Source organism: Tachypleus tridentatus, chromosome 12 (genome assembly GCF_004210375.1).
Source record: "Tachypleus tridentatus isolate NWPU-2018 chromosome 12, ASM421037v1, whole genome shotgun sequence".
Lineage (NCBI taxonomy): Eukaryota > Metazoa > Arthropoda > Merostomata > Xiphosura > Limulidae > Tachypleus > Tachypleus tridentatus.
Window position 1 is genome coordinate 20,362,021 of NC_134836.1, and position 17,456 is coordinate 20,379,476.

The 17,456-nt window shown below is 32.6% G+C and overlaps 1 protein-coding gene across 10 annotated transcripts in view; it reads right to left on the minus strand.

Annotated features, from left to right (window-relative positions):
* LOC143235106 (uncharacterized) overlaps positions 1–17,456 on the minus strand; it is a 106,924-nt gene that overhangs the window by 9,728 nt on the left and 79,740 nt on the right. For all 10 annotated transcript variants that reach the window (XM_076472917.1, XM_076472921.1, XM_076472916.1 and 7 more), the window contains 8 exons: positions 15,187–15,430; positions 10,581–10,781; positions 8,531–8,758; positions 7,790–7,894; positions 6,526–6,722; positions 5,789–5,996; positions 1,541–3,761; positions 774–1,177 (listed from right to left, as the gene is read on the minus strand). In XM_076472917.1, the coding sequence (XP_076329032.1) occupies positions 774–1,177; positions 1,541–3,761; positions 5,789–5,996; positions 6,526–6,722; positions 7,790–7,894; positions 8,531–8,758; positions 10,581–10,781; positions 15,187–15,430 (3,808 nt within the window). The remainder of the gene's footprint in view (positions 1–773; positions 1,178–1,540; positions 3,762–5,788; positions 5,997–6,525; positions 6,723–7,789; positions 7,895–8,530; positions 8,759–10,580; positions 10,782–15,186; positions 15,431–17,456) is intronic.

Here is a 17,456-nt window from a genome sequence, read left to right on the forward strand (position 1 = left end):
TGACCACATGTATTTATAGACAAATTGTTAGTATAAATATATAAATTTATAATTTTTGTTCACAACAGCTTACTACAATCTTGCCAAATTTTGTGGAACTATGTTTCAAAGTTACAGTACATAAACCTTCATGGTTACAAGATCATGTAAGATAAACAAAACTGTTGCAAAAGGGTTTAGCTAATGGATATAACTTCAGTGGTGTTCTACTTAAGAAAACATTAAATTTACATTAAAGTGTATTCCATTACACGAGCATTACCTGGAAAAAAACAACATTCATATATATTTCACCATCATTAGAGAAATAGCTAAGTGCCACACCTTTGCTTGTTAATGACCAACATCATGCTCTGAAAAGATCTGACTGCTGTGTTTATGTCTCTTTTGTTTCCCTACTTACAAATAAACAGCAGCAATTGTAAGTTGCATTGTGATGATGCAACATCCTACCACCATAACTCATATATCTCAGGTACAACAAATGCTTTATTAGTACTATTTTGTAACTGTGGTAATGAGGACTAAAACCATACATTAAGAGTCAGAAGAAGTATTTAACTGATGGTGGCTGTGGTCAACAAGAACATCCTCTCTGCAAGAGACAAAGAAGCTCAATGATGTAGTTCAGTTGTTAAATATATCCTAAAACAATTTAAACCATAAAGATCAAAAGACAGCATAACATTATGGCATCTAGATTTCTTGTGATTTGACCTAATTTAACGTATTCAGTAAAACAACTTTCCAATAAGGTTTTAAAAAATTCTCACCTCTGGACTAGTCTGACTAATTTCATCTTGGACAGGTGCTACCACAGATGATGTATTCAAACTGGTGCTAATTTCAGTACTGCAAACTGATGATTGAGAAGAAACATTAGCAAGGTTCTCTTGATTAACTGGTTTTACACTGAAACGACCACACTGATAGGCTAGCTTGGAGCCTTCAGAAGTCGAGTTGCTGCCTTGTAATTGATACTCTGTGGCTTCATTTACATTTGCCTCAAAGTCACTCTTCATTAATGGTTCACCATTTGGTTCTAGAGAAAGACAAGTGTTTGCAGAAATGGAATCAGGTTCACCTTGATGCACTTCTCTCACTGGAGTTACTATAAACCGAGAAAACCTACTAGTCTGTTGTCCCTTTGTGAAATTCTCCTGTGAAGCTGCATTTCCTATGAGGGGGAAGCAATTTAAGTTTAAGAAACTAATAACAGCTATACAGCAAATACTAACTAAATTAGAAAATGTATTTGAAGAGAGTTTTAACAGATCTACTGTGTTATGTATACTGTTATACTGATGATTTTATTTATAATAATAAATATTAAATGTCATTGTTATAAGAAACAGAAAACTGTTAAAACAAGTAATACAAAATACTTATTAAGAAACACTATATTGCATCACTGTAAAAACCTTGTTGTAATAATAACAAAGAGCAACATTTCAGAGCTTCTAGGTTCAAAATTCAAAAAAGAACACAGGGAGAGGTTAGATAATGCTTTTTTAATGAAGCAGGAAGTATGATGGACTACCTGGCAAAAGATGGGATGAGAAGCTAGGAGGTTGCATGTGGGTACTGACACTACAAGCAGTTGAGGCAGACAAAGTGACATCAACAGCTGTGGGAATCTCAGTAGATGAAGCTTGCTGAAACAATGGATTTCCCCATGAAGTGGTACATAACACACTTGAAGATACACTTTGTAAAACATGACTTGGAAAACTGTGAGTGACAGAGGCTGATTGAAGCTGCAGAGATGGATAAATTAAACTGTTGGCAAGAGAAGCAACAGGAAGAAACAATTCAGGTTGTGGAAGAGGTGGCTGTCCAGGTGTAATGTTGCATGAGTGGGACCCAGAAACATCTGCCATTTCCATGAATGCAGCAGGAGTTTGAGGCTGAGAGTGGGGTGGAGGAAGAACCTGGCCTGACAAAGGATGATGAGGCTTAGGTAAGATGTCCAAAACTGAATTCTGTTGGGGTCCAGACATCTCAGAATGGACATGGGACAACACTTGGGGATGGGAATGTGCTGGTGTAGTGATAGTTTGTGCCGGTACAGTCTGTGCAAAGATAGCTTGCAAACCTTGTTCAAAGTTAGAAGTTAAACCAACAGATGCACTTGTTACATTATGTAATTTTTGAAGTTCTAATTTTAAATTCTCAAGATTAGTGGCCACTGCTAGTTTTCGGGGTGTCACAGCATCTGAATGAGAAGACAAGATTGGAAGAGCTTTGGAACGTGAAGACACAGTCTCTGCAGCATCAGAAGGTAAGTTAGACATAACACTAGTAACAGATACACACAAAGGTGTACTTGTGTTTCCTCCATTGGTCAAAGAATGTTGGAATTCTGCATTTAAAGTCATGGATTCTATCCCTGGGGTAGATAAACATACTGTATCTTTATCTAATCTGGAAGAAAAGGGAATTGAATCTTTTTCTTTTATTTGGTGTCCTGATGTAGGAATACATGACTGAGAAACAATGCCTGTCTCTGAGGAAAGAGAACCTAATGAAGCAGTACTTATAAGAAAGGCTGGTTGGGATGGAATTGGAAAGGTCAATGTACAAGACACTGCAGATAGTCCTGATGATTGAACATTTACCGTACCCTTCTCACCAGATAAAGAACTGTTCGTTATGTACTGAGTACTAACTGTACTTGTTCCCAACAGTGGTTTATTACACAAGTTAAAAACACTATTAACAGTAGATGTTAGTAATAGTTCTTTCTGATTCACTAAATGATCTGTAAGAGGTTCCATATGGTTTACTTCTTTTGTGTGATGAGCAGACTGAGAGACAATGTTTGTACTTTTCAAAGTCATTGAATTTGCCATTTGAATCTCATAATCACCCAAGGTAACAACAACTGCTTGTTCTTTAAGCTGGTGTTTAAGTTGATCAATGTTAGCAGTAGACTGTACAATTGCAGGCTGTATTAAATGTCTTTCCAACTGAGTTGTAGCAAAAAATGTTTGAGGTACATTTAATGGTTGAATAGTTTGCTTTCCAAGATCAGCACTGGTAATGGTAGACTTGGAAGCAACTAATGTCTGTGGTAACTGATTTTCAAGCTGTACGGTGGTAACAATTGGAGAAGAGAACAATACTTGAGGTACTTGATTTTCAAGATGACTGGTGGTAGCATTGAAATGAGGATCAACTGAGTTCTGTGGTAGTTGACAGGTGTTATTAACCAAGACTGTGGCAACAGCTGGTTCTGGTATTTGTGGTCCAATGACAGTAGTAGAATGAGAAATAACTCCTGGCTGTGGCAGTTTATCTGCACACAGACTGGAAAAGAGAGGTATAGTGACTGGTTGCTGTAGATGACCCCCAAGCTGAGTGTTGATAGTAGAAGAGAAGGTGATAGCTGATTGATGTGATGCTTGACATCCAAGCTGACTGTTTATAACAACAGCATGTGGGAGAACTACTGGCTTCATTTTTCGACCTCTAATATGACTGACTGTAGAAACATCTTGTGGTACTGATTGTGATGTATGACTTCCTCCTTGGTTAGTGGTTATTCCACTTTCACAAACAAAAATGGACTGCACATACAGTCCACTATCTTGAATTGTCTCTGGAGGATAGCAGATTTTAACAGATTCAGGACCCTTACTTTGCTTCATTGAAATATTGTCTTCTGATGTGATCAAACTGATGGGCGATTCCACTGTACCTACCAATTTTCCAGTAACCACTTCTGCATTAGTACTTGGAGATGAATCCACACATGATGTCTGAAACAAAATGTGATTTTCTTAATAAAATACAGTAAACAGAATTGGAATACATTTGCTATAAAACAGTGAGAGAGAAAGAGAGAGAGAAATTCTTAATTACTTTCAATTTAGTTTTCTCATGCTTCATGTTTTCAAGGTGTGCAAGTAAAGAAAACACTTGTTTTGTCTTACCTTGATATAAAAAAAACAACAAAAATATTTCTCTTTCTTTCGAATCAGTGTGTTTGTAACAAAGATATGGAAGAGTACTTTTTTTTTTAAATATTACTTTTAATACCAAAACAAAGAAATTTATTAAACTAAATAACTTAAGAAAATGAATGCTACCCACCTGAAAAATATACAAAAAGATTTATATTAATTTGTTACAAATGAGTAGCTTACAAAGTGACTATATATTATCATACAGATTTCCTATAGATTGGTTCATAAAATGCTGTAACTGCTAACATGAAAGTGCGAGTGCACGTATATATATATGAACAAATGTGGAAATCTGCACTTTTTAACCATAATGTAAACTTGTTTTTTTTCTAATTTAAAACTAAAACTTTATAACAGTGAGACCTACATTTAAGTGATTTTTAAATTATTTATCACCATTGAATACCAGAAAAACTACTTTAAAATATTTACCAGACAAAGAAAGCCAAGATTTAAAACAAATAACTAAAATGAGTTAGCTTAAAGTGTGTACACACACTTGTTTTCAAACAAAAGTAAAGGTCAGTTTTAAGGTATTCTGGCTAGTATCAAATGCTCCAGAGTAAGATACTTTATCAGATCTAATTTCCACTTAAAATCACAATTCCTTAAAATAAATATGTACACTTTCATATATTTTATAGGAATAAAAAGGTTCAAAAATCACATTTCTCAAAATAAGTGAAGCATTTTAGCTCAAAAATACACTTCAAGTATGACTATTACATTGGAATCAGTGTTGGCAAGTCTTAACAGAAAAATGAGTGGCACCAACTTTCGAATTTGCTCTTTTATGGATTACCCTCAAAATGGTGACTTACGTGGCTTAAATTAAAAACTGAATGTGTCAAGTGGGCAGGCCAGAAAATTCAAGATTATGGGTATGTTTTTAAATTATAATGTGTGCTTCTCAATGACTCAGTCAATCACTGAAACCACTCCTACAATAATTTACTGTGTTGAATCCGTTATTACAATAAAACAATCTCAGAATAAAATAGCCTATAAAACCACAACCTGCAGCTCTTGAAAAATTAAACAGACTTAAAAATAGCAAGCCCATTCCCACTTATTATAAGAAGTCTTGGAAACATTTACTGGAATAAGAAACTTTTAAAATATTTTTAAATTTAGATTTATTGCAAAATGCATATTACTGAGAACAAAATTACTACAGAGAATAATTATCTATTTTTAAATTATTTAAATAATTCACTGAAACTTTTATAAATCAAGTGTACACTTCAACATGTAATTTCTGCCCCACAAAATTAAAAAATTAAGAATACAGTCACTAAGCATCACTATTTTCAGTACACAAAAATTAAGATTTTTATCTAATAAAGGTATTTATTATTAAGTACACTTATCAATAGTAAAATCACACAAGTAAAACAATAAATGAACTTAAGTACTGTGAAGCTAAGCTGCTAATCGACAGTAAAGACATTTTTGTTACAGCTAAGAACCGTCAACAGTTTTGACTCATTTTTGAGATCAGAACGTACCATAAACTATTTTTTTACTTTCAAGAAAAGAGCACTTACAGCAGTCTCTTGTACAAATATTTGCAAAATTATATATTTAACTTTTTGGTTTCCATAACAACTGTGCCCTCTATAGCTAAATTGTAACCTTTACTAATAACATCCACTAGAATTGCTAAATTTTTTTATAAGAAACAATGTTTAGTGCTAATGATAATGTAACCTTAACAGCTAAAAATCTGTACTGCATTAAGTTATTTTACATCAAGCCAAACTTCTTTGCATTTTTACTCCATTATACAATTTGTAAATTGTAAAGATACAAAGACTTACTGATGTTCTATTTTGTTGGGTTGATACACAAGACAATGGTATTGTCTGCCTGCTTTCTAGTTCACCATCCACTGTCAATGTGGCAAAAGTACCAGTACTATTGCAAGTCACAACTGAGGTCAACTCTGCCAGTTTCTGCTGGAGACTACTGAGATCAGGAACATGAGGCAGGTTTAGGAACTGTTGTTGAGCAACATTGACATTAGAGCTGCAATAAAAACATTTTGATATACAGTGTGTTTTGTAATAATTACACTATGTTAAAAAGGAAAAAACAGCCCACTGAAAATAGCAATATTGATCCAAGTTATCCAACAAAACCTTTTGCAAAGGATTTAGTTGGATACCAGTCACATCAGTTACAAAGAACTGAAAACCACTCAAAGAGTGTCAAGTTAAAAAGTAGTCACCAAATAAAATTCTGTCAAATTTAACACTAGTTTGTTTTTCCTTCAACATTTGAGATAGGTACTATAATAGTATACACTTTTAAAAATTTCTAGAGGGTTCTCCAGGAAAACTGTAATGAACTTGTATTTACATGAAGTCAAGTTCTATCCCAACAGATGCTTTGTCAAAATCTAGTTCATCTAAGAGTATGATTATCCACATCAGATGAAATACATAATAAATAACAAAAGTTAATATGATTATTAAAAAACAAAAATCACAAGTGAGTTAAACACATTAAACCTTATATTGTTAGATACAAAAAGTATGAAGTATTTAAAACAAACCTAAGCTCTGCATGTCTTGTGTCTGTATCTACCTCATTCTGAGTGGAACATCCATTATCTGTTAGAATACTGACCTCACTGGCAGTGATATTTTCTGGAGTTGGGTACTGAGACTGCAAGCATGCTCCATGAACTTGCTTGTCACCAGCATCTATTAATTTACCTATTTTGCTTGTTTCATTAACAGATGCATCTCCCTGTCAGTTTCAAAGAAAATAAATCAAAATAAATATACATCTATATTATTTATTGGATGCTATATACACTTTAATCATTTCCTACCCAGTGTTTTGGGTTATTATAGAGCAAAATAACACTATTAGTGTTTTGGGTTATTATAGGGTAAAATAACACAACAACTTTTGAAAAATTAAGTGTGATTTATCCCCTTGAACTATTTAAAAAATGAAATTATTTATGAAACGTTGAGGTTTTAAATCTGTTTTTGATGTTTTAGCAATAAATTTTGGTTTAATGATTACATTCATTATGTTTATCTTTGGTTAATTTTTAACAAAACTATTATTCAATCTAAATTTTGCTAGGTATATTACTGATTTAGAAAAAGAAATTACACTATACTTGAAATAACTGAAAAAGATGTTTCATTCCACCATTAAACAGGTACTTCATCAATAACTGTAATTCAATATCTTATTCACTAACATTATCGTTTCTGTGTAATTTGTATGCTTACTGCTTTAGTCATGACATTTAAAGTGATACTTGCATAGTTAGCAAGACTAGTAAGAGGTTAGGAAAAGTTAAATTTGAAACAATTTGTATAGTAAAATATAACATGAAAGACATAAAAACAAGTTATTTTACTCACACAAATCCTGAATTCACCAACAACCAAAGAAGCAGGAAGACGCTTACATAAGGAAGGTACATGGTGGGCAGGAAATGTTAGAAATGTGCAAGGTGAAGCAGTTAGAAAAGAATCAGTGACAACACACAGAGGATCAGTAGGAAATGAAGAAGATAACACTGTGGGTGACTCTATGAAAGAGACATAGTCTATGTTAGAAGATGACTGAGTCACCACTGGCTCAAATGACACTGGAGACACTGGTCTTGAGACAAACTGTCCTTGAAAGTTTGGCATACTAAAACCTTGTTTTCTAAGGGGAGTTTGTTTGGATTCTATAGTGTTTTGTTTAAACAATGTTGCAATACAAGCATTGGACAAAGGGAGATGTGTTAGTTGTGGATGAGGAACACCAAGTGATGAACCTGAAGTAAATGTGTCTTCAAGAATCACCTGAACTACGGGACCACTGGTTACTACTGGTGGAGTTGCAGAACCAGGTAATGAACGACATTCTTCAACAGGACTGATTATAAATCTTGACCCCACTTGAACTGCCTTTGGTAATAAAACAGCACAAGTCATAATGCAGATTATGAATTTTTTATATTAAAATGCTAAAAAATATTGGTTTCATTTAATCCTCTTTATTCGAAGAAAAGACGTTAAAAAACAACATTCCTATATCCAAAAAAGTATATGAAATATTTCAGATTACTTGTGTGAGTCTTATCAGAGCTATGAAAACTAAAGATATAGAATGCTGATAAACTACACATGGTTCAATTTTTAAAATTAACTGTAATGATTAGCTAGAGATTACTATACTTAAAACATTCAAAACTGTTTTGTCAACTTGCCGACGATCCTCATCTCCAACTTTTTCTTTTTCTACAGTCAGTTTCACTGAAAGCATGCTTTACCTTTCATGTTCACTTCAAACATTTGATACACATTATATTAAGCTATGCTTATAGGACAAATTACTATTGGCATTTAGGTGATTCAGAAGTATTCATCAGGTTTACAACTGGCACAAACACCATTCCAAAAAACAAATCAAATGTACTAATGGGTAAGGAAGATTACATTATTCTGATTTTACAATCTTTTCCTTATAGTGAAAAAAAACTTAGACATTGCTCATATACAGTTATTAATTTTCAGTGTTAACTATATTTTTCTTTTCCAAACCTGAGGTACTGAAGTGGCCGGTACTTGTGGGCTAGCTACAACCCCTTCACTTGCTGTAAAATGGAAAGAATGATGAGTTCCTAGCTCAACCTGGGGAGAGGAAGACATGACAGATTGGAAATGGGGCTTGTGTGCCGGTGACCCACATGATGCTGGGCAGAATTCCCTCTCACCATCTACTTTAGGAGTTGAAGGAAGACTGCCATCTTGACTGTCAAAACTGCATTTCTGGAGTAATAAATATCAACATTGAATCAAGAGCCACAGTAAAATTCAAAAGGTATGGCACTGATGAAGAATTAGAAACACTACCATTATGGACATTTACACTTAAAGAGCAGTTATTGAAATCTTTAAAATATATTCTAATTTAAAAAACTAATGATGTTTCAGAACATATCTTTAAAGTTTTGTAATCTTATGGTAAAATATAGAGAACTTATTAACCTTAGTTTTTAATAATTGCCTTAGATACATTTTCTCCACTGTTCTAGACCTCATAAAAGACATGCTAATGCAACACACTAAAACTGAGGTTTGCATAAGATACCTAGTGACTGGAAGTATGGATCTATACAGATCATTGGTTCCCAAACAGTTAACTGCAGCTCACCTGAATTTGCATGTGAACTTAGTATACCATATAATGATTTAATCTTGTAAAACGAGGTTTAAAGGTCACCAAAATTACTAATATTAACCAAAAACTCATTTTACTGTATTTTAATGCAATGGATGAACCTGTTTGTAAGCAAAGATTTATACTGCTGCGTATAATATGTTTATCTTTAATCTCAGGTCAGGTTCAGCATTCACCATATTTCTGTATTTAGATTTTGGTGTTACAGTATATTAAAATCCCATCTTGTATACACACGTAGCAGCAAATGGCACCAGAAAACAAACTACTTAGTCAGCAAGTTCTGGCTACTTTCTACTTTTATGAATCCAAAACTAATAGTGGATTGTTTTAAAATTCTAACTTCAATTGTTTCATAACTAAAATTTCTACAAAGTAATCTTTTTTCATAGAGAAACTAGCAGAGAGATCATTATTTTACAATGTGCAAAAACTTAAGTAAATAATACACTTCCCACTAACTCAAAAACCATATAACAGAGAATGTCAGACAAATTTAGCAATGTATGGTCTCAAGTTGTCTAATCTGTGAACTCTTCCTCTCTAATTATGAAAAACTCTTCTGCAGACTGCTTGATGGAAGCTCAGAGACTAGTTTGGGAATCTTTGGTGTCATGTTTTTAGGTCAGATCAGAGTCTAAAGCCCTTACAGTTTTTCATTATACATTAGACAAAAACTGAGGCATGTATATACATATATAAAATATTCTATATAGCACACATGGAACAGTCAGGTTTTGATTAAACTTAGATACAAGTATAAAACAAAATACACATTGTTTAATCACATTTGAAAGAACACTTGCCTAAGTCAGACACTGCAAAATTTGTTATTTCACCGTGATATTACAGTTTTGCTGTATTTTTGCATTTGCTTAACTTGTAATTTTTTATTTTACACAATGTTATGGAACTGTGATATTCTGTGTGTATGATCATACACAATAAAACATGTAATAATATGATGTAAACACAAAGATATATAAAACATAAACAGCTGCAGGTTAATATTAAAATATCAGAGTTACAACATAAAACAGGATATGAAATATATGGAATTCTACAATAGTTGTTGATGTTGTAATCACATTCCCCACATCAATGGTTCTATTTCTCATTCCATTGAATTAAGTAATTGATACTTGAAACTGTCAGTATTTGGTAAAACCACACAATTACATAAACAGGGAATAACAAGACATTTGTTCCTTTCACTAATACATTATTTATACAACTATCATTGGGTACGGGTTATTGGTGAATCCATAGTTGTGATAAATGATATATTTGTAAAAGGAACAACTGTCTTGTTATTCCTCTGTTCTGGCATTAAATAATTAATCCACATTACAGTTTTACATTTATACAATTTCTAAGTAGGTGAAGACCGCATGAGAAACATGTTTGTACCTTAATGTGGTCCAAATCAAGCTGATCTCTTAGTCCTGGACGTCTTGCTATTACAGGACTTGATGTGGATGATGGAACATGAGCCTCACCTACATGAACAACTGGAATCTTGTCTGGATGTTCCTTCAGCTGAGACACAATCTCCTGAATCTGATCAATAAAAATATCTGCATGGTGTTCAGCAAGTAACTGAGTCATCACCTGTTTACAAAGAAGATAAAAATCTGTAGCTGACAAATAATAAAAAAAAAATCTGCACAGAAATCTTCAAAATCTGTTGAGAAATTTCAAACTTTATGGTAACATTCAATAATTTTAAAAAAAGGAAAACAAAACAATGCATAGTCCCAACGCATTTCCAAAAGTAAATAACCATAACACAGTTCACAGATTTAATTTGAATTATTTGACTTAGTTTTGACCATAAAATTACTGATAAGGTCAATATGATACACCAGTTTCTCTCTAAACACTTTATTCTATATTATTTATGCAACAAACTGTCTGTGGGTTCATGGTTTTATTGGTTATAAAATCCCTAATCACAAATCATGCAAAACAATGTACACAAAAATGCCATCAGCATCACAATTGACTCATTACTAATGGGACACTATATAATTTATAGGAAAACGAATAATTTCACCCAAAATATTTAGTTAATTCTTTAACCCAATTGTAACAGACAAAAACATAAAAATAACCAATCTAATACATTATGAGGACCCTAAAAGTAGGGAACAGTACACAAATGAGCCTGTAATTTGAGTGAACATACTAGTAAAAGTATTTCAACAACTACCACTAACAGACATACAGTGTTGAGATCCAAATGAAATGTTTCTCATAATTCCACAATAAATTATTCAAAACTAATTTTAGGAAAAATTTTGAAAAGCAAGGGATAACAAAAATTTCTTACATAATTAATTTATTTAAATGTCATCTTTCCTAAAATCCTTTAATAAGTTCCATAAAACTATCACATTTACATCTGTCTGCACTAGCCTTAGACCTGCCAACTACTGAATATATAAAATAGTAATACATGGGATAAAGTGGTAGGTATTGTTTCTGGAAAATGCATTTGTTGCTAGACATTTCTGGAAAGTGCATGCTTTATCATTTAAAATTCTATATCATGCAAAGTGTGTCCATCTTTGTGTGACTGCTGCAACCTTTTAAAAGTCAGGCAAGTTTTTTCTTTATTTCTTAAATTAGGAAATGTGTTTGGTCTCAGAATCTATACTTCAGTTATTTCAATAACAAGATTCAAAATAACAACTGAAATAAATAAATACAGTCTCAGAGTAACCTCAATAATATGTGCAGTTCATCTGATTTGTGAGCATTGCTTGGATGTTGCAGATGTCTTTCTTTAACTTTGTTTTAAACAGACCTTTTAATATGGAGATTACTGCTATTATTAAAATTCACCAAAGCTCATTTTCCATTCTTTCTCATGCAGATGCAAAATTCTTAAGACTTTGAATCAAATGCACAATTGGCAAGGTTATGACTCTACATAAGGCTTGACCTACATGAAATTACTTAAAATAAGTTGGTTTCCTCCAGCAAAACTCTATTACAAATATTACAGTGTCAAGGAATCAAAGTTGAGATTTGAGACCAGAAATTATGAGTAAAATTTTCACCTAAAATGTAATATAGTGACCACACAAATTTAATTTTTAATATCTTTATATATGTTGTTTTTTTGTTCTTTAATGGGATAAGAAAATTATTTGAACACTAGCAGGGAACTACAAAACATCTACAATCAAATTAACAAAATTATTGTACCAGTACTTCTTGAATAAAAGATTTATAAAATATTACAAAAAAATTATAATCTCAAAACAACAAGCTGTAAATAAATTGTCTCAAACTTAACATGAGTTAAGTTTTAAGTACAGCATATATTCAGTAAAGAGATGAAGGGCTAAACTTTACTGTATTTAATGTTATCAATAAACAAATTTGTAATGTTATTGTACAATCTAACATTAAACCTTTTTAAAAACTCTAATAAACTTTTAATATGTTGTTGAACAAAACATCTATTAAAGTATATTTACATCACCTTCCTGTTTACACGAGATGAAATGAAGCATGTGCACATTCATTTTCAGAATAAAGAAAACTGAGCATTATCATAGTGGATAATCTATTCAAAATGAGATACCAGAGACACAGCTACTAAAATGAAGCATTTAAAAAACTATGTGAAAGTTAGTGCTACACAAATAAAAAGAAAATATGTCTGTTTTCTTTCTACTAGAGAATAACTAAGAAACATTAGCACAATTTCCAAACTAATTGTTTGCTGATTAAATTATTTTAGCAAATTTGATTCAGCCACAGCTCAAATAACATGTAAATGGTGTTTCTAAACTTTTTACTTTTAAGAAAAATATCCATACAAAGTAAATTTTTATCCTAAATAACTCTTATTTTAATGAGAACTACTGTACTTTTGCTTTTCATTGTTTGGTTAAAAACAAAGTAATTGCAGTGCACTAAACTGGGCAAGGAAGAATTAAAAAATTACACCAGTCAGTATACAGTACTATTAGTTTCCCCAGTGCAGGAGAAAATTAAAGAAAGTAAATCAATCAGTACACTTTACTTTTAGTTTCCCTATAGCACATGAAAGTTAACAGAGAGAACAAACAAATCAGTATACTGTACTATTAGCTTCTCTATCGTAAGGAAAAGTTAAAAAAAATATAGTAATCACTCGTTACACTGTACTATTAGCCTTCTTAGCACAGAAAAGAGTCAACAAAGAAAGTACATCAGTCAGTACAATATGCTATTAGCTTCTCTTGTGCAGAAAGTATATAACAAAGAAAGTGCACCAGCCAGTGAACAGTACTATTAGCTTCTTTGGTCCAAGAAAGACTGAACAATGAAAGTATATTATTCTTTACATAGTACTATTAGGTTCTCTAGTGCAGGAAGGAGTTAATAAAGAAAGTACACCAATAATACATTATACTATTAGCTTCCCTGGTGTAAAAAAAAAAAAGAGTTAAAAAAGTACATCACTCATCATACTGTGTTATTAGCTTTCTCAGTACAGAAAAGAGTTTACAATTAGAGTACAACAAACAGTATACTGTACTATTAGCTTCTCTGCAGAGACAACATATCTACAAAATAGATGGAATAATGACCAGCACAAGTACCATCATATACTGACTGTCTTGGTATACCCAGTGGTTTGCATATTATTGGTACAGGATTCTACTGCCAATACTCCAAATACTCATCTAAACTACACAGAAAGAAGCTGCTGGAGTCTCAATCTCGACTCAAATGAGCAAATCTGGAACTTGACAGATCATAGATCAAAAACTTGACAAATCAAAAGTTACTTCTAAATAAATTTATGAGAGTGTATGAAATAAAACTCTGAATAAAATCCCAAAAAACATTTTGATTAAATATGTTGCAACAAAGCCAGAAAGGCTGTATGCACTTATAGAGAAATATATATATGCAAAAACGGCTCGTTTGGGTTGAGAAAATATTTTACATAGAAGAGCGAACAACGTTTCGACCTTCTTCGGTCATTGTGAACCTGATGATGACTGAAGGTCGAAACATTGTTCGCTCTTCTATGTAAAATATTTTCTCAACCCAAAACGAGCCGTTTTTGCATATACATTTCTCTACAAGTGGGTTTTCTCGACATCACTGTATGCACTTATTAAAGCAAAAGAGGAACACACAAAACATTGGTTGGTTCCTGAACAAGTGATTCTACTGAGTTTTTGTTGTACTAAACATCATACTATAATGGGACTCTTACTTATATGATACTGGAAATACTTTTTAATTACACAACGTGCAACCTCCAACTTTGCGAAAAAAAATTCATGTGTGGGTGCAGATTTACAATAAGGGTCACAATTTTCCCACTTTGTCTCCATTTCCCATCAAGGAGAACTTTTTATTTTCCTCCATTCTCAGGGTGCTGATAGATGTCATGTATATGTCACATGTAAATCTGATACACTGGCACCATCTATCTAAATATAATAGTACTGTCTGTTGTATGCCCATGTAAATACTTTGCAGAGTGTGGCTGAATCTTCACCAAAATTTGTACAGAGGTTTGTTAGGTTCATGGGTAAGTATACACAAATTTTCAACTTTGCAGTTTTTATGAGTGCTTTTATGTTTTTTTTTTTTACCACTGTTTTGCCCCTGTTGATGAATCTTCATCAAATTTGGCATGAAGGTTTGTTGAATCCACGTGGAGATACATGCAAATTTATGGTTTCCCATATTGTGTTTTCCTTTTTTTTTTTAGTCATACATAAAGGAAATAACTTTTCACTTCCTAAGATAACCTTTCATTAATTTACATAATTTACATAACTTCCATCCAGGGTACAGGTACCTCAGCTCATGGAGATTAATTAAAATGTTGATGTTTCACCTGTGATTCACTTTCCATTGTTCTTTTAAAATACCCTGAAACCTAATGTTTGTCTTTTTCCTAACGTTTTTCTACAGAACTGTTTTTATTATTATACTGCTAGGTTTATGTCCATTTATATAGCAAATTCTTTATTTTTGCTTATTATAAACTTACCAGATTGTTAGATATTTCTTCTGGAACAACATCTTCAATGCCAAACTTGAAAGTGACAGTTTTCTTCATTGATTCCAAGAGACATTCCACAATGCTATCCTCATCAACACTCAAAACAGTAAGTCTTGGACCCCGATCTTGGGTCCGTCTACGCTTACCAAGTTTCTTTCGTGCTGCATGTTTAACAGAAATGTCAGAGGAAATGTCACTTTGTTCACTTGCAGAGTCCACATTACTGGAACAGCTACCAAAAAAATTGTACAACAAATATTAGAGGTGGTTGAAACAAGTACCTTCACTAGAGAATTATTAAACCTCATTAAGTGTTTACACTCTTATTATAGTTCAATATATTTTACTAGTTTTTATTACCAAAATTCTACTGTTACATACCAACATAAAAGCTTAAATAACCTCTTTTACTATTTTATCAATTAAGCTGAAGAAATTATCATAGATTTTCTTTTTTTTAAAATGTAGATCAGTTACATTAACAATACTGACTAAAATACTTCCTAAATAGAGTATTAGTTATGAGAATTATTTTAGATTACATGTATTTCTAACTTAAATCTCCTAAGCTAACTGAACCATGAGAAATATTAACAGGATTATGGTTAATATTTTGGAAAACAGTATGGGTACTGAAATGATGAATCAATCTATTCCAATTTTTACAAGTTTACATTTTCCTACACTGAAAACATACTTCCAATAATACTGATCTCCTCTTACACTTTAGTTTTATTCCAATAAAAGAAGTTCTTTTCTTTGTCCATCTAAACAATGGTATGCCCTTGTAATTTTAATCTTGTGACTCCCTCCATCTACATTAATGTGCCCTCTACACTTGGTTCCTGTTATTCTTTCTTATGCACTTTGAGACTGGTAAGATTATTAGACTTGAACACTGGCTATCATGGGAAGAATGGGTGTGACTGGAGATAAGTATTATCAAAAATACATGTTTGGTATAGGAAAAATTTAAACTTCCGAAAAGCCCCTCCCTCTTTAACTAGAATCTCACACTGACTAGCTGGAAAGGCCAAAAGTGTCTGCGTAGAATAAAAGGTGTACGATATTGAGATATAATAAAGCACACAAGTGGGGACATGCACTACTTCTGGAACAGGTATGCTCTTCACCCAGATAAAGTAAAATCTAAACATGGGAAGTGAAGGCCAACTGACTATAGTCAACACTGTTCATTATCACAAGACTTATTCAGGTCTCAACCACACACACATAAGGTTCTATGTCTTGTTGTTTGAATTATAGGGCTGTGGACTCAAAGCTATATTCAAGACATAGTGTCTAGGGCATGGAAACCATAATACAATATAACTATATAATAGAAATATGATACAAAGGAAGCTAACCCAAAAGTTACAGGATGTTGTATGTTGAGCCACCAGAATTGCAAAAAGAAGACAGGCAACACTTAATTGGAAGAAGTAGAGGGTCTAGCCTCTATAAGATTAGAAATAAGGGTTCACCAGTCAATGGAAACTTAAAGCATTCTGATCAAATAAACAAGGAAAACAAAACATGATAGGGCCTTCATTACATAATCTGCAAATGACCTTGTATGTGCTGCAGTGTCTGTGAAGGACCAGGTAATCAGATGAATTAGTTTCTTCCAATAAATAAAGCAGAGATTCATATGCCACAAGACAAATAATCAAAACATGCCATACTAGTTGCATAAAAAGGGTGCAAGAAGCAAGATGTCTGTCTGTGGTTCACAAGTAACTGTGAGCAAACATGTTGGGAAAAAAAATGTCAAAATTCTCACTAATCTGTCCTTAATCTCCCCAAAACTCAGCCACAAAGCCAATAGTTTTAAAAAAAGCAAAACACAATCAACCATATTATATACAAGTCTCTACCCCTCTGCATACAAAGAACAGCATGTCTTCACAGAAATATTATCAATACTTTTCTTTTATATATATAATTAGCTCTTTCAGCTATTTTTACATGCAAGCAAGTACAAGTTAAAGCCTTGAGAAGCTTGGAGAATCTAAGGACAACCACTTTCACCCAACAAACTGCAGCAGTTATTTGATTAAGTTGGAGCAGATTTCTGTTCCAAATAAACAAAACTGTTTTGCCTTCTGTAGTTTTTGAGGCAACTAACTTCATTGTTGCTCACTCAAATGTTAACAGCAAAATCTGTAAAACAGGTTTACAAAATAAACATTTTATGGAATATCAAGAAGTTCTTGGTTTTTCTTAACAGCACATTTATCATCTTCAACTTGAAAAAT